At 36.8% G+C, this 20,814-nt stretch overlaps 1 protein-coding gene across 5 annotated transcripts in view; it reads right to left on the reverse strand.

Moving 5' to 3' along the window:
* LOC132202640 (A disintegrin and metalloproteinase with thrombospondin motifs like) overlaps positions 1–20,811 on the reverse strand; it is a 35,291-nt gene extending 14,480 nt beyond the window's left edge. For 4 of the 5 annotated variants that reach the window (XM_059629666.1, XM_059629665.1, XM_059629661.1 and 1 more), the window contains exons 1-2: positions 20,655–20,811; positions 1,417–1,508 (exon numbers count right to left, since the gene is read on the reverse strand). In XM_059629666.1, the coding sequence (XP_059485649.1) occupies positions 1,417–1,494 (78 nt within the window). In that variant the 5' untranslated portion in view covers positions 1,495–1,508; positions 20,655–20,811. Of the gene's footprint in view, positions 1–1,416; positions 1,509–5,043; positions 5,176–20,654 lie in introns of those variants that run through there. The other variant, XM_059629663.1, reaches the window with a different exon arrangement.
* Between the last annotated feature and the right edge of the window lie 3 nt (positions 20,812–20,814).

Here is a 20,814-nt window from a genome sequence, read left to right on the forward strand (position 1 = left end):
TAAAATTATAATGTAAGTTAAAATAATTATTACTTATTAATTTTAAAACTTTTTTATAATTTCAATTAAAAGCCAAAATAATTGTAACAACTCAAAAGACGCGAAAACAAGTGCTTTTCTATTTACTCCAGCTAGCTTTTGCTTGGTCTCAATAAGTATAGCAAAACTTTTCAACGCATGATATTTTCCAAGGCTATACGAACATGATAGAGACGTATCGCTAATTCCGTCGACTGGTTGTAATCTCTTGTAGATCTCATTTTGTTCTTTATCGGCAACACCTCTACTGTAGTGAAACAACAATGCAAAAGCAACTGCAGGATTTTCATCATCGTGCACACACAGGTACATATGTACACTTTGAAAGTGAGCCATTTTTTGACCTAGACATGAATCGAGCGATTATATCTGATTTCGTCCGCGAGTGGGTGGATTCGAATGCGCCACAAGTCACACTGACGATTTTTTTTTGGTAAAAGTTTGACGCAATTTGCTCGATTTGACATGCTGCCAATCACACGGTTCCTTTCAAAATTTCTAATAATCACTTATAAGTGACTTTTCGGATCAAAATTAATTATAATTTTGATCCGAAAATCTAATTTATGAATAATAAAAAGCTAGTTTACGAATAAATTTGACCTTGCAAAAACATATATACGCAGGGTTAAATTCTTGAAGAATTTATCTGAGCTTGACGGAAAGTTAGACACACCTTAACCTATCAAAGTTTGCTCTAGTTATTCGCAAAGTAAGGTCAAGTGGAAAATGGCCACATTCGACTGCAGTTTGTTTACAGGAGGTCAAGTGTGGATTGAATTACCCTTCGAATTGAATAAATCTTTGTTGCTCGGCAAATTTATTTTGTATGTTCTCGCTGATCTTTGACTCCCAAAGTCAGGTTGCGTGTGGGTGAACAGCAAGAGCAATTAGAACGTCACGTCAAGTTTTAAAAAAAAATACACTCCAAATAAATACCACACTGGGCATGCAACTGTACATTAAATTTTTTAATTTTCAGTTTGGACTTTCGAACTGCATCTTGCAACTCGCAATCATCTGGTTGATTACAGAGCAATTTTGGCACGGCAATATAATTTCCGCGTCAAACTCTGAGGAAAAAAAGGGATTTTGATAATGAGAGGCCAAGAGTGCGGTCAGGGCGCTGCGATATTGTAATGCGCGGAGGAAGGCGATTTGGAGAAATCTGACGGAGCGAGTTTGCTGCTCATTCGCTTGGCTGCGGCTTGAAAGGTTCGTAAACAAGGCTGGTCACCCACCTGAGCGAGTGAGCGTGCTAGTGAGTGAGTTTGCGAGCGAACGTGGAGAAAGTAAGAAGTGCAACGAGAGTGAGAGTGGCGGGCGGGCGGGCGGACACCCGAGCACACCACGCCCTGGCCGAAAAGCATCACTGACCTGGACACCGTTGGCACTGTAGAACGGGGTGGACAGGTAGAGCAGCAGCAGCGACGTCAGTCGCCAACCTGCCGCCATTGTGACCCTCGAGTCTGCAAAAAAAATGCAAATAAAACGTTAATTATTTTATAAATATAAACCAAATTTAGAGTAAATAGTAAAATTGTTTAAATTAACATTTAACCATTCCAATTTTGTAATTTCCAGTTAAAGTAATTGGTTTAATTGCGATATTCAATTAAAACTAATTTTAGTAATGTTCATTTTCCGCAGTAATTATAATTAATGGCAAAGCATTAGGTTTGTGTTGAAATTAACTCCTTACTTATTACTTTCATGAATTCCTAAAAAAAAAATTAAAAAGATTGTTTCTTTTTCATCCTATTAAAATTTGAATATAAAATTTTATTTGGCTACAGATGAGATTTTTCAGCCAAATTCTCTCAAGGTGAATTCTCTCTTGCCCTTTTTGGCAGAATCAATTCAGAAAGTTAAACTCTGCATCTCATCGTGGCATTAAATATTCATTTAACCTTTCTTCATTCGTCACCAAACAAAGGTAAAATGTCACCCGCTGCGGCTTTTAGAGTGTCTCTCTCTCTGTCTATCGTAATAAACATCATCGTCTGAACGCGAACAATTTGGTGCTGTAATTTTCGATTAAGAAACACGTCTTCTTCTTTTAGCGTCTGTCTTTCTCTACGTTAGTTGCCGTTACTTTCAAACCCATCTGTCAGCCGCGTATACGTAAATCCATCGCAGACGCGGTGGCATTTACTCTCTCACGAGGCGCGCTGCAGAGAGAGGAATTGACCCATCTCTGCGAAAGCATGACGCAATTACATACACACACTTTTATTGCAGCCGACAGAGATTCTCAAAAGTCATGCATGAGTTTCGACCGTTCGACGAAACGCAATAAATAAATAAATAATATTATATCCGAGCATGAACACTGGTCTGGCGCGACAGGGCAGCTCAACCTGAGAGCGAACGAAGGTGAAATTAAGCGAGCAGTGCAGTATGGAGGAGCTTTGACCCAGTGGCCTAGATCAGCTGCGAGAGACCGCAAGTGATGCGGTGTGTACTTAAGTTGAAGTGCAGGCCAGTTTCAAACTCATCTCGTTTTAAGTAAAGCAAATAAAAATAAATTTCAGATAAATTTATTCAAAAACAACAGATTAATGTGTTTTATAAGCTTATCAATAGTTTTTATTAATATGTAATATAGAATTTAGTAACAATCATTTGTGTAGATTTTGCATAACGTTTTTCAAGTTGTAAATTATATAACAATTAATGGTTGATTTAAGGATTTATTGAGTTATTATCATAACTTTTGATAAATAAAAAATGGGTTGGAAGGGACTTCAAATATGAGGACGCCCAGATTAAAAGCAAAAAAATTATTAATAATCTCATTAAAAATGTATAAAATATTCAAAAATGCAATAATAAAGAAACATACTAAAATCTCGTTAATATTAGCTACAATAAATTTCAATAATAAATTATATTCGTTTTTTTTTTAAGTTTACTTTTTAATGCCAATAGAAAATTAATTGAGATGAATCAATCATACTTTTTTAATATTGTTACATTTTTTCCAGACAATGATTAGTTGCTAATATTTTTATTACATTTAAAGTAATTAAAAAATATATATTAAGTACCTCTAATTACAAAAAAAATGCCTCTTAACGAAAATTACAAAATTACACGCGTACGGCACAGTATCGAAACCGACGATCAGTGCGGAGAAACAAAACAAACCTTCTGGGCGGAATCGTGAAATTCTTGTCTTTCAAAGAATCGGCTAGCGCAGAGCTAGCACGCTTCCTAATACAAATCACGGCGAGACTATAAATGCAACTATTGCAAAACGTTTCGTGAAACTTGCTAATTTGGCAGAAAATGTAAAAATAATCAGCGAAATGCGCGCTTGACAAAAATGAGCATTGCGAAATCAGCAGATAATCAATAATAATATTCCGGTAGCGACCTTGTCCGCCACAGAGTCGTTTCCCGCGGCTCAAACCACCGAAAAAATATTTATGATTACCTATTGTCCCTGAATTTTACGCGCACCTATGATCACAAATCACACAAACAAGCTTCCAATGGAACGGAAAAAACATTCGTTTTGAGCTTTTGTGGGAACATTTTTGAAATTTTAATTTCAAATCTTTTGGCTACTGAGGTCTTTTCTTACGCATCGTTGCACGTTTTGAAATTACAAATTTTCTTCCTGCTCCGTTCTGATAAGGAGCCAAGTAGGAAGGATTTTGTTTTCGGCATTCACAAGTGTGTACTCAAAACGATTTGTAATGAGCAATAAATGGCTGGGCTGAAATTCATGCCGTATATTATAATTTGCGGCTAGATATGCGTGCCGATGCGTCCGCAGGCTTCCTCATTGTTTGCAAAATCGTGGACCGAGGATGCGTGTCAAAGAGATTAAGCTGCTGCACGCCAATTAAACACGATTTTCCATATAGAGCCGAGAAAGAAAATTCAGATTAATAATTTTATCTCTCTTCATCGACCTTGCGAATCGTTAATTCTTTATAATTATGAATAATCGTCGCGAGCAAGAATTATTTTTTTCTTTTGCTATTAATGAAATCGGTTTTTCTCTCGTCGCATATTTTATTATTACAAAGTCTCGTCGATCAGCAGCCTTGCACTTTTCTGGTAACTCTCTCGGCATGTTCACGCGAACGGCCTTCGTCGCTCCACATTCCCTTTTTTTCGCCGCCGCAAACAGCAGCAGCCGCACATCTAGTCTAATTTGATCACCGGCACTCGACCTTTAGTAATAATTCTTAAACCGGCGGAGGAAAATGCAACCAAAAAATAATATAAAATATCTTTGAGCAACTTCTTTTCTCAAAATATTTGAGCAAAAAATTATTATAATACACGCGTACGTATGCAGCCCTGGCGAGCTCAGCCTTGTTTTTTTGCTCAATATTCGAATGTAAATGGCTTTTCGCAGCGTGAGTAACGATCAGCCAGGAAACACCATAAAGAAACCAGCGGCTTTTAATCTTGAATAGAGACTCTAATTTAATGTTTCATAAATCAGCTTTTTGAAGAATTATTGGTAAAAATAACCAGGGATAAAGAAAAAGGTCCCTAGGAGATTTCAACGAGTGGGTTTGGCGGAGCAAAAAGAAAAATAAAATAAAAAAAATTGAAATTTCGCATGCGAACGAAAGTGAAAAGAGAAAAATTCTAATGAATAAATAAAAGTTGGCAAATGCGCGGCGCGCGCGATTATTAGAAATGGAAACTTTCAGGTCTGATTCGCGCGTGAATTATCAAATCAATTAAGGCGCTCTGCTGGACACAAATGGAGTAGCTCGAGAATAATTTCTCTCGGCTGCCTAGTTTGAAAGAGAACGACTCTCGATTACATCAATCGGCGCGAGTGAGAGTAATTGCGTGTGAGCTCGCAGCGCACGTGCGTCGGTCGCACCCAAATCAAAACTGACAAACAACAAACAATTAAATAATAATTTCCTTCTTGAGAGACGATGAAAGGAAATAAAAATAAACTATTAATACAAAAAAAAAATTATAATTATTAAAGAAGTGTTGAATTATATATGCAAGTTTACTCACTCAGCTTTCAATCCAGTGAGGTAGGAATATTGTAAATCCCGAGCTGTGCGTAAAACGAAAGACCGCGAGCGGCAACCAACACACTCAGGTACAGGTGGTGTGCAACCTACCAACACTAAAGGTCCTCAGACGGTGGACTAGGCTTTAATTCAGACCCCCACTCCGGCGACCGCCTCCCTCTACGTGTGCTGGACCAGTTCCTCCTCCACCTGCGCGCACTCTGCACGTGCAGGAGGCCCTCGGCCGCCCCCGGAGGCCGCTCGTTCATTCGTTCGTTCGCACTTTTATTTATTTTAATTCTCTTTTTCTTTTCATTAAGAGTTGCCAAGAGGTCTTTGGAAGCGATTCAAGTTCAGATGCTTATCGCGTCCGCCCGCTCGCCCGCCCTCCGCAGGGTCGCTGCCGGCGGATCTGCTTTAATTTTCAATTCACCTTCCTTTGCTTTTCGACACCTCGAGAACACACCAAAGGGGCCGCTCCGAGGCAGACGGAACGAATAAAGAATTAAGCTGTGTCGCAATTTGACACCAAAGCGTCACGTTTGCCGAGCATAATAATTTGCATATCAGCCGCGAGACGCGTTGGCCAACAATTAATTATTGAGAGAAGCGGTGCTGCTGCTGCTGCTTCGGGCGGCTCGGCCCATTGTTCACCAAAGCAGCAGCATCAGCCGCGCGGAATTTCAATAGGCAGGAATCTGTGACCTGACTTTTGGTTTTTGTGGAAACTTGTTGATAATGAGAAAACAATTGAGTTGTGGTGTAGAATTGTAATTAAATGTTACTAATTTCCGTTAAAAACGTTCATTGTTACTATTGTTGGCATCGTTTCAATTTTCATTTTTATGTCAACTTTTTGGCATTTTCTAATACAAAGTATAGAAATGGGGCTGTCTGCAGCCATATTTCGTGAGCAGCGAAATTATTTTGTGAAGAAATGGTACCTCAATGAAATAAATTTATAAAAGTATTTTTTCTTCCTCATTTTTAAATTTAAATTTTTACTACGCAGTTTTCAGCAAATTTGGACAATTTTTATTTAATTATTTGTACCAAAATTAAAGTTCTTTCATAATTGTCAAAATTTTACGGAAAAAATTACTTATTTATAGTGGAAAATTATAATTTGAAAATAATTTTTTACTCTATTCATATTAATAACAAATGTTTATAATAATTGATTTATTTACTTTTTATTTTCATATATTTAACAATTATAATGATTCTCGGGGTGGTTATGGTTGCAACTGCCGAAATAGACGAGACAGGTATTTCTTTTCCTTTTAAATAATTATCCCTTGCAAATAAAACCTTGAAAACGTAACCGCTAATTTAACGCAAACTTGTTGAAACTCTGTGTGTCTTTCGCACAATCCTGGTCGACCCCAAATTCACGCGACCGAGAGATGAGGCAACCGCAGAAAATAATCGGCTTACGCCTCCGTGAGTAAATTATCAATAAATAAATCAGTCTTTGTGGAAAATATAAGCGAACTGCAAGCATTTTGAGAAGAAGACAAAACCACTCTCTCGTGAGAATGAAAAACGCATCTCTGTCGGCGAAAAGCTTTTAATTCAAAGAACTTTTGCATTTCTCAAAGAGGAGCGTCCGAATCAACAAACGATACATGAGGGAAATAAGCGAGATGTTTATGATTGTCTCTCCTCGCGTTTGACTAATGCTCTGATGTCATCCTCTCGTTTTGGTGACCCGCGTCCCCATGAAAAATCGCAAAAATATACAACTTCGACCGCCGCTTTTATGTCTTTTCGTCGGCGATCGAGTGACAAAGTCAATTTTCTTTTACATTCAGCATCAGACTGCAGCAGCTCTCGCGGGATCAGTGAACTTTGAGCAAAAACGGTCCCTACAGCACATACGCATACATACATGCAAATCGCGGCATTGTTCTTTTGTCCTGCCCCGGCGAAAGTAGCCGCGCGGATATAATTGAGCAACAAATTTACATCATGCTCTTGTATCTGCACTAAAAGCGAAGCAAGACGGAGCGGAGAAAGAGACACGAAGACTGCTTGGCCACACAAAAGGGCAATTAAAAAATGTAATATGAAAAATACAGCAGAAGCAACAAGTGTTCTTCGTCTGGCAGAAAAATAGCGACAAAAATTCTTCGACTTTTACTAAAAATGCATTTTCTTCTTTAAAAAATAACACATACATATTTAAGTTTTATATTAAACGTTATAGTTTTTTTATTTCATACAGATTTATAATTTAAAAATATATATTATAATTTACATTATTATTATTTTTATTTATAAATTAAAGTTTTCACTTGTAATATAAAAATAAAATTTGATTGAATTGAATTAATTATTTGAAACTTATTTTCTCAACGCATAAGTTCTGCTAATCTAATAATCTATCAGTTAGTACTCCTCTGGTACCTCGTCAGTTATGCTGAGAATTGTATTAATTTAATTAAAATACATATCAAATAAGATAAATGAGAATTAATTTATATAATACATAAATAGTACCAGAAGGTCCAGAACACTGCTTCTCTCATTCAAAATGAAATTAGTTCCATTGAATTTGGTGGATTGAGAAAAACGTTTTTTAAATAGCGTAAGGCCGTTTGAAAAGGTCTGATATGCACAATAGACAGTTGGTTGTTAAATCGACTAGGAAGTTCGTTGAAACAGAAAGACGGACGGTGGTGCCAGGCTAGAGTGCAAGAGAAAGCAACTCCATCATCATCTCATTTTTAGTTATAGTCTCGGATCGGCGGCGCGCGGGCAGTGCCATTATTTAATGCGCTCGTCTTGTCTCTTGAAATGTATATATATAAGTTTTCCTCAAGAGGAAACTGAAACAAATCTTCGCGGTGCAAACTGGTTTCGGGAATGCAACCACCTGAATTAATGAAGAATATCTTCGACTACCGATGCAAATTTGAGAAACTGTTCTTCATATACACTTGTGCGTATGTACACCGCACACGAAATCGGGTTTTACCTATACGGTCAGCCAGTGTCTCTCTCAACTGCTCTCAGCCAGAGCGTTAAAAATAATCCACAACTCTTCAGCATCTCAGTTTCAATTCCATAACTGATCATTTCAAGTTAATTTTTCAAACTTTCCCATGGATTATTTTGAACCACAAAAATGAAAAAAATATTATTGCCAATTCAATTAATCAAAATTTCTTATCAGTTTTAGTTTTGATTAATACTGCAAAAATTGCAATTAAGCAAATTTTGTTTATTAACTTTTGTTCAAACAAAGAAAAGTCGTAAAACTGGATTAATTTCACTACATATGGCGCTATTAAAATGAGGTAGAAGTTCAATTTATATTCAGTTTTCTATGTGAAATTTTATTTATTTATTTATTTTATCACTTTTATCTAATTTTTTAAAAAAAAAAAAATAAGTAAAACAATTAAGAGGCTGAGAGTTTTTTTCTGTTTGTAATGAGAGAATAATAAATATGTAGACCGTTTTACCACAAAGAAGAGTTATTCAATGAAATAAACAACAGCCTGGAATTTTTTTATTATATATTAAAATTTTAAAGCAATTCCTCAGCCAACATTTTTATTCAAGGTATTCCCGCAAAGTGATGTATGTGATGCTAAACGGTGGTTGAAAACTTGATCGCCTTTGACTAATTTGGCATGTTTGTGTCGGCGATTAAACGGAGGTGAGGTGACGCAACGTCTCTCGCGCTCTTTTATGTCTCGAAGCGGCTCAGTCTGCGTGTGTGTTTGGCTGCTGAAAAGAAGAAGTAGTGTCATTGTCGCTGACCCATCCCGCCGACCTAGGCCTGGTTGCACGCGCAGCCTCCCCCGCCTGCCCTGCAAAAGGACAGGTCGCGAACCGTGCGCTTGACCTTACAATTTTTGTCACTACTTTCCAGTCTCATTGCCAAGCAGCATCTTCTTCTGCGCATCGCAAGGCCGGCAGATTTTGTCTCCGAAAAAAAATTCATCCTCCTGCATCGCTTATCGGCGGCAGCGACAGGAGGTGGGCGCGCAAAATTAATAGCGCAATTAAAGGCGCGTCCATCATCGGCTGGAACGAGATTCGCTTCACCTTGGTCTTGAAGGTGCTGACGGATTATTATCTGCCCGGTTTAGTATTTGTTTGGCAGATGAAAGTGCCGTAAACCTTCCTATTTCACTCGATAGCCTCACAAAGTACGAAATAAATTAAAAATAAATTAAAGACTCCTCATAAGCATATCGTCTTTAAAACAGCAGAAATCAATTTTCATGATTGTTAGAAATATTTGAAAATTTTGAAAACTTGGCTATTCTAATAAGAAAAGAAAGAAATAGCTCAGTTTTGGAAATTTCCCATCTGTGAATTTTTTTTTATCACATGAGTTTTACGCAAAAAAATGCACTTGTCAGCAATTGCTGCTGAGCAATGAGTGTTGAAAAGAGAAACTCTTGCATTGCCAAATGCTGGCGGTGTACCAGAATTAGGCAAAAATTGGAGCGACATTTAGCAAGAACACTTACTCCATTATTTAAGCCATTATTTGTACAAAATATATGTAATGCGCATGAAACTCATCCTCAGAAGACCTTCAATTCGAAAACCGCCAACGTAAACAAAAATTTCATCGTTTCGTAATTTGCATTGTTTTTCTTCTTTAATTGTGAATGACATTGAAATGACACGTTATATAACAGAAATGCAAATTTTCTAAAGTGGCGTCGGTTAACGAACTCAAATGGAATTTGCGAAAATCGTGAATTCGTGATTGGAACAAAAAAGCAATTGTTCATCTTGCCCTTTTTTTTAATTATTATACGCCACGTTGAACATACATGTGTTCATCCGGCTTCTTTTTATATTCATTATTATACTTTTTAAAGTACATGTTAAACTTTTATATATATTTAACATTTTTCAATTTATGTCGTTTTAGCAAGACATTTGTTGTAAACCCTTCACCTTGCTTCTCCTTTTTTCAAATTTCAAATTTTGTATCGACCGAGAACGCAATTAATAATAATAATGTGACTTAACAATTGGACAAATAAACAACAATAATATCTATTTACTTAGAATAAATTTGCAAAAAAAATTGAAAAATAATAATTTAAACGTTACAGGTTTCTCAATGTTTTGCTTTTTCCTTATTTTGGTTTTCCGTCTAATTATTTTTTGCTTCATCTCCAAAGATAAGTAAACCCATTTGGAGATGACGTCATTATATCATTCCCCACGTGCTCAAGAAAGTTGATTGAGGAAAAACATTTTATCATAATTCTCCGCTTTTCGGTCCTTGACCAAAATCCGGCAGCACCCGTTGCACGACTTGAGGAGAGATCTCGGTAAAGTGCGCCTTGAATCTTCGCTGCTTGTGTGGCAAAATAGTTAATCTCTCTACGTCAATGTCGCGCTTGATGCAAAACATTAAAAACTTTATCACCTCTCGAGTCGAAGGGTTAAGGAGGAAATTCGCGGAAAGTGTTGCGGGAACATCACACGCACTCACGCGCCAACGCAAAAAAAAGAGCTTTTCATTCACGACGGCGCGAGCCAGCAAGGAAATTCGCAAGCCTTGTTAATTTTAATGTCCCAAACGAGGAGCAATGCCATATCAGCTGTTTACGAGAGATGACACCGCGCTCGCCAGGTGTCACGGTCTTTAAACTTGAGAGACTTTGACTGACGTTTGGCTGGCTGTGAAAATAATTATGCGATTGCCGCCCGCAAAAAAAACCACTTCCAAGGCCTATGTGAAAGAGTCGCGTCTTTTCTTTATGCGTTTCTCGTTTCAATGTCTTCGCCCCGGGCGAATTTCGACAATGGCACGCCGACTTCCCAATCACTTTTCTAACGCGCACAAGTAATGTTTTGTGCAAAATGGATAACTTGGAGGGAGATGCGAATTCGGCAATACGATAATTTCAATAGGCTATTATATGCGTTAATATAATTTCAATTAACAACAAATTGATTTTTAAATTTTGAATATATTAATTTAAAATTAATATTTAAATCAGTCTTAATCATGGACACAAAAATTACCTTTTTTATTATTGCTATATGTAAATACAATGAAAAACTTAATGGATGTAATAAAAAGTTAGTCCTCAGCTAGTTATTAGTGTGCGTGTGTGTTTTCTGTTCTAATTAGTGTAGACTAGTGTCTTTTTTTGTATTGTAAAGTGTAAAGCAGTTTCAGGGTTTAATTTTTAAGAGGTTTGTACGTGGTTTTACGGAAACTGTGCGAGAAAAACTTGGCTTATTGAGTTTCTCTGCAATTCAAATTCGCATATGAACATCAACATATTTTAATTATTAAATAAAATGTTTTTATTACCACATCACTTAAACAGGATTTTTAGATTTATTTTTCATCATGAAAATTTAACTAGAAAATTGCAATTATTGAGACAGGGATATTTGCATGGAACTTCGTTGCTCTGTATAATTTTCCAAGGTCAATATTGTCAGTTACTGTGTTGCAAGGGTCACGGATTTTAAAATTTAATCAGTGCTAATATTTTGTATCAACAAAATGTAGCAGCTAAAATTAACAGCTTTGTCGACTTTCTTAACTATAAAGAGTGCATGTCAAATTTTTAAAGTTCACTTTTGCATCTGATTTTTTTTACATTTTTTTTAATTTTTCAGTGCTTGCAGTTTTTGATGATGCGCCTCTCCCTGCAAGATCTCTGTGGTGCAAAAAGTGTATTATGTTATTTTCGCATTGATCTCTCGGGGGCCAAAGTGTGTTATTTGCGACCTTGGATATGAAACGAACCCGAGGAAAATATTCGTAATTTCCCATGGCGTCGTGCGCTCGTGATTTGAGCCGCTTTGTTGTTTGTTTGCGTATTTCTGCGCCGTTTGCATAATGAAAACATGCAGCATGAGTTATGGCTGTACTATGTACCTTTCTCATTACCGCGCAGTATTTATGTCGTTCCACCCGCGCGCACGACTCTTTTAACTCTTTAGCTTGTTTTGTTAGAACTTCAAAACGAGCCGAAAGCGAATTTTTTTCTTCTTCCATCAGCGTAACGATGGTAATTATCATTGTTAACCTGTGGATACTTAAATAATACACACTCTGATATTATGTGGTGTTAACCACGGGTGCTGCGAGAGTTCTTGATTTGATCTGTTGCGGTGTGAAAACGGTCGCTGCGGGTTGCACGCTTCAATAAACGAGAGCTCAAATATGTGCTTTTGTTTCCAAGCTATCATTTCTGCAAAGATCATAAGACAAAAATGCGCGCAGGGGGTTGACTGGCGGCTCAAGGAGCAATTGAAGATTGTAGAGAATTTAAGATAGGGAGACATTTTTTTGTTTAACAAATTATGGGGGTTTTACAACTATACTGTGTTTGCTTATAAGAATTATTACCATAAAAAATAAATAAATAAATAATGAAGGAAAATATTTGCACAGGATAAAATTTGCGCTTGATTTACGTTTTTGCAGTTCTTCTTAAACTGAGATTCTCCTCTTTAAATTTTAATTTCACTTAAGTGAACTAAAAATATTTGGAGCTTTGAAATGAAATTTTGAGTGTTCTTAAAAAACCAAGCAAATCTCTTGTACAAATTCTACGATCACCAAAAATTGCATACCGGACTCTAAATGATTTTTATCTCTAATTCATGAACAAATGTATATCTAGTGTATTTGGACAATTAAATATCTATGACAAAATTCTAGAAAATACCAGAGATCAGGGGGAAATTGTTTTTTAAATTGTGAAAATTGAGATAGCATGGCTGATTTGATAAAGTTTCTAGATTTATTGAAATTACTTTTAAATTTATTGATTTATATATTGCACTTTAGTTAAGTAGGGTGAACAAGACGTGGAGTTCTCCAATTTTAATTCCAAATATACATACATTAATCAAAAACTGCTTGTAAATCGATTTGATAGTCGCCTAAACATCTCATTTCAGTTCACTACATTGTAAGTTTATCAAAATTGCACATAAATCAACAATTCAACAGCAGAATATGAAATAGTCTAAAACTGAGCGGCCGGCTCTTCTCAACATTGAAAAATAAAGCGATAAATTGCAATTAGGCGCTTCAAGACAAGATTCATTGCTCTTCATGAAATGCGAGATATGCCTGTGGGAACGAATTTTCGTTCAGTCGCTCGCCTTGATTTCCAATCATAAATATCTCCGCAGAAAGGAAATAATCGGCAATCTCATGAATCAAAAACAAAAACTGCGTGTGTCATTTTACAGAAAATAAAAATTATCATGAGACACCTTAATTGAGCCATTTAGTGATTTCCTTTCAATCATGTGTCATAAAATTATATTGAGCAACCAAAGAGTCACGTCTCGTGAATAATAAAAGAAACGCGAGGAAAAACAGTTGCAAATTATTCCCCGGAAATTTGAACGCGCGGGACCAGGAAACGATCTTGCGATGATTATGGCGGGCAATCGGAAACTCTCAGGAGCAAACTCGTACACTTGTTATGGGAATCGTAATTCATTGTTTGTCCGAATGCAGAAGTCGACGATTTCCATAATGAGACGACCGTGAATCGTGAAACCTTGCTCTGTGAGAAAACGAAACTTTGCTCTGGCACGGTAGCCAAAATAATCGCGCGCGCACTTTCTCATCGCTTTTGCTTTTCATTGCTGCCTGCCAGGGCCAACTGCAAAATGCTACTTTTCATCTTGGACACGCACTTTTATTGGAGCGGCCACTGTAATAAAAAAAAGCAACCAACAGAGCCATCCTTCTTCCCTTGCCAAGTGGTTCAGCCGTGAATATTTCCTTGCCAATCAAAATTCAATTAATTGCCTTTTATATTTTATGCAGATATTCATCCTGATCTAACATTACGTGAAAAAATAATGGATTAATGTAGATTTAGAGCAATGAATTCATCAAATTTAAACTTATTATTCAATATTTTAAACCAGAGAAATTTTTTTAAACTAAAAAAACTTTAAAATAAAAATGTAATACTTTACAATTTTTGCTTTTTATTTACTAATATATTTTATTTGTATTGCAAGTTTAATAGAATTATAATTATTAAATATTTTCTGCATTAAATTATATTTTAGCAAAAATTACCTTTATGCAGGAATAATTTTGTATGTGAACTGATTAATCATACTTCAGCTGTTTTTAATAAATTTGTAAATAAAAAAATCTGAAATGAAAAATATTTGAATTTAAATAAATTCAGAAACTATTAACTAGTTAACACTAAATTATTGCGCGGCTAAGTTTTCGAATAATGAATACTATATTATTCAGGGACAAACAAATGATACTAATATAATAATAACAAAATTTAATAATATCTACATAGTGTTTTATTCTCTTAATTTTAAAATGTTACCCATTTAATTTTTTTTTACATCCAGAATTAACAATTTTTCACAAATAAAATTTAAAGAAACTTGAAAATATTGTGAAATAATCTCTCATCAAGCTGCGCATCTCCCATCAGATATAAAAGTCTTGCATGTATATTCACTTCCTGCTTTTATGGGAGGTACCTCAACAAGCACAAAAAAATCAAAGTCACGCCGGCAATTAATCATTCAATGGCACATTCATGTTTATCCGGAACTCGAATCAAAATCAAATTTGGGCGAAAATGTGTGCAAATAATCCGTGCGAAATTCACTACACCTGCAGTGTCGGTTGGTAACAGGCCAAAAAAATTGCTAATGGCTCGACAGGAAAAAAAGCAGTTTGCTCTAATGAGAAGATTTGCACGACCGGTGCAGGCAGCAGGTGCCAAAGGGCACGCGCACCAGAGATCAAGGAAGTGTTTTCGAGAGACTCGCGCTGCGTGATGTTCCCACACTTAATTTGGCGTGTTCGATAATCGACGCTTTATATCTGATGAGAGAAATAAAATATAAAAATAAAATGACTGCACTTCACACTCGCGTTCACTTTTAGGTCAGGCTATGTTAGGTAAAACAAAAAATCTAATAAAATGAGACAAAAGATTTTTACGGTGACACAACGCGAATCACGCAGACGGAAATTGACACACGACTTGGTATAGACCTTGCCTAACGCGGCGAAATTATAAGTTAACAGCTGAGACAACGGGGAATTATGTAACCCGGCTGTGTTGATTTCTTCTCACATTTGTCACACCTTGACACTCGACAGAGCTAATTCAGTCATTTGACAGAATTTGATATTTTTTTTTTAGTGAATAGAATTACAGCCGGCAGATGATTATTAAATGACACGCTCAATTTATCAACCTCGGGCTGAACAATAAAGTGTGGCAAATTACGGCCGTGGCATTTGGCTCTTGTGTTTGCAAACATCGAGAGGCTCTTCTGTGTGTAATATCAAGAAGGGAATAATTCTTGAAAACGTACTGTACGATTACGTCGGTTGGCCAAAACGGGCAGTAAATCCAAGAGAAATGTCGTATTTACATAACTCCAGCAGTGAAACTTTCCTCGAGTTGTTCTAATGAACGACCCGTATGTTTTGTTATGGGTGGATATAAAAGGTGAAAAGTGACTCTTGATATTAGGACTATTAGGAGCCTTCCCTTGAAGCACAAAATAAAGATATAAGTTTGATTATATCATTGAGGGGAAATTATTCCTATCAAAACAAGACGAAAACCTTGCAAGCAGACGTTCATTTTCTCTTTTTTCCCTGAGAATTTACTTTGATTATTTTTTCTCGGTCAAATTATCATCGGTGTAAAGGCGTTGAACTTTTTCACCTCATTTGACATTAAATCAACATCAACTTTTTATAAGCTGTGACGAAACCGTCGTGCAGCAGCTGGATGCACAAAATTCGATTTGGTAATCCCGTTCTCTGAGAGAATTAATAAATTGTTTCGTCATGCACGGAATGATGGCACTTTATCGCACGCTTGGAGTTCTCTTTCTTCTCACCAGCGAAAAGGCGGTAAAATGTACAAAATCTTGAACACCTATTGCGACGAGGAAATCATCTTGATTCATCATCTTTAATTTCCCTTCTGCAATTGAAATTTGCTTTTCAGTGCCAACGACATTTTTAAATAATTATTCCTTTAATCGCTTCCTTCCTTTCACTACATATCGGCTGCTGCGAAAATGCGATATATGGCCGGAAGGAAGCCAATTCGCAGACGCAATAACAGCTTGGCCATGGAATGACCGAAAATAATCACGACTTTTATTAATGAAAAATATACGTAGCTATTTTTTTCAGTAGCATTTTTTAATTTAAAAATTAATTTGAGATTTTAAATTCTATATAGTGAATGATATAGAAAATACTGATTATAGGTTGAAAGTTTTGTATTTCACTTGGCTATTTTTTAAATACAGTGACGAATTTTGTAATTGTTCGTTTTTCTGAACAATGTATGAATTTACAATTAAGATGTGTTGCATGAATAATTTTATTTTAAGTATTAATAATAATTGTTAATCAGAAGTTCTCATTTGCATTAAATTGAAATTACTTGAAAAGCACAATGGATTCTGAAATGAGGTCGGAACGAGGCGATTTGAGGTGCCGAGGGCGAAAATAATTAAAACTTATTGTGGACGGAAATCACGGATCGTGGGCGTCTGGAGCCCGCAGCAGGTGATGTGCTCACGTAATCTTTCTCTCTCGTCGTCGTCGACACCAAGCTTTACACAGAATATATATGTGTGGTGCCGCGCGCGATTTGCAAAAAGGGGCCTTTCTCTGCGCCGCCGGCGCCTCGGTCGCGAGAACGGAGCTCGGCCGGCTGGCAAGTGAGTAACGCGTAAATATAAGTGAAAGCGGCCCAGCTTCACTTTCTTTGGAGCACGCGAGAATTCGCCGGTGACGACAATTACATCACCCGCGCTGGAAAATGGTAATCAAGAAGGCGCTGACGGCAAGAGAGCGAACGGGACCGTCGAGCGAACAATTAATCCCGGCATGCCCGGCAGGAACCGTTACGTCCGGCCCCAGGAATCTTAATTAGAGCTGCTGCTCCTTGAAAGGGAATTTGGTCTGACCAACAAGCAAGGATGTTACGACACCGCTGCTTTTGTTTACTCACAAACCAAGATCACCAAATTTTTTCATTATCTTTATGGCGATTTGATGAAGCGTCCGGCTTAAAAGGTTTGATCATTTATATTTTTGAATTCAGACGGATGGTCTCTGCGCGTTTTTATCGACTAGTCAAGGTTGAGGGGAACTTTTTTATTGCGTGTGTAGCATCCGATTAGTCTGATCGACGGCTTTTTAATGCCAATCAAGTTGTATTAATAGTGCCGAAAGCGAGAGGAGCAAATAATTGATGCGCGCGTACTCTTCTCTCGGGCATCAATGTGTGTGTATTTGTGCGTTTTCTCCGTCATCCTGTTGCCGCTTTCATTTCTCTCTTCACGTAAAATCAAACATGGAATGGGTTCATCCAGCATTTCTATGGCGTATATTATGCTGGTGATTTTTATCTTGCAAATTAATTTACACACGGGCATTTATCTCAAACGGCCTGTTATTTTAGAAAACTCTAAGCCTTATTTGCAGTGTTGAAGGGGAAGTTTGACTTATATTTACTTGAGATAACCCGAATTTAAAAAAAAAAATCGCACAATGCCTTAAATTTGTTAAATAATTGTTCTGTACACACTCCTTGCATTCAGATATCTAAAGAGGAGATAAGTTTAAAATATAACACTGGAAATAATATTCATTCATGATTGTTTCAAAGGAAAAATTTTAAATGTTTCTATTAAAATTTGGTTTTTCCTCAAGGATTTATTTTTTAGTTGATTTTTTCAAATAAAAAAAGAATAAAAGACCTCAATAAATCTGTCGAGGAAAAACCCAGAAAACCCAAATTAAAATTCCAACACCATGAGTCAATCCTCGATCGTTAAATCCTTCATCAAAAGAAAAAATTTAATTTTAATAAGAATGGATTTTTTTTAAAGAGAAGCAATGTTGGAAACTTAAATTTCTTGCAGATTAAAAATTAGACTTGTGTATAATCATAAATGAAAATAATTAGAAGCACCCAACTTCAAATCTTTATTAATTTTGATTAGATCGAATCAAGATATCCATAAGAAGTATAAAATATTTAATCTTTTTTAAATTATCATGAGAGGAGATACGTCTTCTCAAAATGTCAAAAAATGTATTAGTTTTTTTTAACAACAACAGACAAATAAAATTTCCTCATAATTATTCTCAGTAAGATTTATTTACGGATTATAGGATTATTTTTTTTTTATCCCAAATTTAAGGGGAAAAAATTATTTTGATCATTACTAACTTTAATGGGGTTTATATAATTGATTAAATTCTGACTTCTTTTTAATTGCATGTTTTATCAAAAACTTGGACAGAGGTTTGTGTTAAATAATTTATTTTTTGTGGAACAAAACATGTAACATAAATCGCAGTTCAACGCTTGAGCCACCCACGAGGATTCACGTTGAGAAACAACAAAGACCAAGAATGTTTGTTTACCTGCGAGTTAAACATTAGAAACGGCAAATAAAATTAGCAACCGCGTGCGTTTAGCAGCGGGCAGTCGGTCAGACTGATGAGGAGAAGATCCTGACACACAAATGAAAATAAAAGTGATTATAAACCTCAGCTTGAAAGGTCACAATCGTGCTCACAAATCGCAAAATCACCGTTCAAACGGCTGCCGGCGTTGCGCCATTAATTTTACGAAACCAAAGATGATTCAAATTGTACTATGCAAGTGAGGCAAAATTCGAGGGAATTAAAAAACACAAAATGTCAAAAGCTGCGATTTCTTTTGCACTTTTTAATGCAGGTTCCCACACCGGGGCGCCCGCACTGCAGCGCGTTCATGATTTCGCTTTTTCTCTGCACACTTGTTTGTTTTTGCCGCTTTTTCTCACGGACTCGGCAGAAATTGACATAGCTGACAATTAGTGGTGCCAGTGGGTCGCGCCGCGCTCTGGCCATTTCTCTCCATTTCTTTCAGGCCTGCCCACGGGTGTAAAAAGCACACAAAAAATAATAATAACAACGCCCTAGCCTGTTCTCCAACTCTCGCTCTCGTTCTTGGCCGAGAATTACGAGAGCAGCGAATTTTGCGCGGAGGCGCGACAAACGACTTTTGCACGCCGGCTATAGTGAGTGGTGCGTTATTATTGTATTTGAATGAAAAGCGGCGACGGTGATTTGTGTTCGCGGTGAAACTCTGGCAAAGCATCGGACACGGCAGGAAATTGTGCATTCGCATTATACACTTATGCGTTGTTAGCCGTGTGTGAAAAGTGAGACTAACTTGCCTGGCTCGCCATGTGTAATAAGGTCAAGCTTGAGAAAATTATGTTTTGGTTGTGGCGCGGCGTGCTATGCCGATTTGGCGTTACTCCGCAGAATTCGCTGCTTATCGCCAGCGATTATCTGGAAATTTCTACTATTTTTAACGCATATTTAGCACCATCATGTATTCAGCCGGTAATTAACTTTTTTAAAGACTCCCAATTCATCTAATTGGTGGATTCTGGTGTGCGCAGGAATTTGCAAATCATCGGAAAATGAACGTCAGCGGTAATTATTTTTATATGCAAAGGAGCACAGGGTGCAAGGTCACTGCCAAAAAGTAAATTTTATTGTGAATTTTTCATCTTTATCCTATTTTATTATTAACTCATTTGGAGAACAGTTTGTAGGATTTTAAAATGAATATTTATGGTTATTTTTAACAACAGTCATTGCTCGACTAATCGCCTTTACGTGGAATTACGTTCCGAGACAGGTGATTAGTTTAATTACTAATTGAATTATTTTCCGTTTCGAGTGGTTCCTTTGGGTTTTAAATTCTCAAAAAAAAAATAATAATAAATAAATAAATAAAAAGGAATTTTTATGCCCCCACCACTTTTCCAATAACGCAAGTAAATTGTAGATGATTTTATGAAACCAAAATATCAGCGAAATATTAAAAAATACAGAAAAATGTTTACTTACAAACAAATTAATTGTGATGTTTTTTTTTAAATTCCAGTTAGACAAATTTGATAAGACGAAATTGATTTTTAATTCGAAAAAATATTGAAATCACAATATTCATTTGCTTGTTTTTCATTTCAAACTTTCAACCGCGCACGCCGAGGCAAAGTAAAAGGCAAATTCCGCAATTGGAGATGCATGACCTGCGTCTCTGCTTCTCTCCTTCGAAAGGAGGATCTCGGTCGCAATCAGAGTGCATAATTTATCGGCTAGAGCCGCTGCAGTGGTATAACACACACGCTCAATATTTCACACGATCAATTAAATTGGCAGCCGCGTCGCCGGTCTCGATTTCCGCGGGACTAATGCTAATTGCTTGCAATAGTAATAAACGCGCCAAGGCCGGCGCAGGTTTCGCTCGCGTGAAAGAAATACGGACGGCGGCGGCGGCGTCAACCCAAATTTCAAACGATGGAAGAAAAAAACGCGGTTTCGAACCATTCCTCCCCTGGCGGTCAACAACTAGGCCATGAACTTTTCCGTCGGCACTTTCAAAGAAGAAAAAAAATGATAATTTCTACCTGCATGACTTTGCACAAACATCTGCATTGACGGATAAGGCACCGAACTTTCTTTCTTTCTTACTTGTCTGCTTTCGATACTCACAAGTTTTAAAAAAAAAAAAAATTAATTAATTTTTTTTAAAAACTCACCCTTGGTGCAGCGAGACGCGTGTTGAAGGGGGTGGAGTTGAAGTTGAGCCACGGGGCTGCAGTCAGAGGTGCATGGTGCTTCTACCACTGGCTATGCAGGCGAACTGACTGAGAGAGGCAGGCCCTTCTCTTCGCCGCACTAGGCCCCTTTCTCTTCCAC

The sequence above is a fragment of the Neocloeon triangulifer genome, unplaced genomic scaffold, assembly GCF_031216515.1.
Source record: "Neocloeon triangulifer isolate White Clay Creek 2 clone unplaced genomic scaffold, ASM3121651v1 ptg000015l, whole genome shotgun sequence".
In the NCBI taxonomy this organism is placed as follows: Eukaryota; Metazoa; Arthropoda; class Insecta; order Ephemeroptera; family Baetidae; genus Neocloeon; species Neocloeon triangulifer.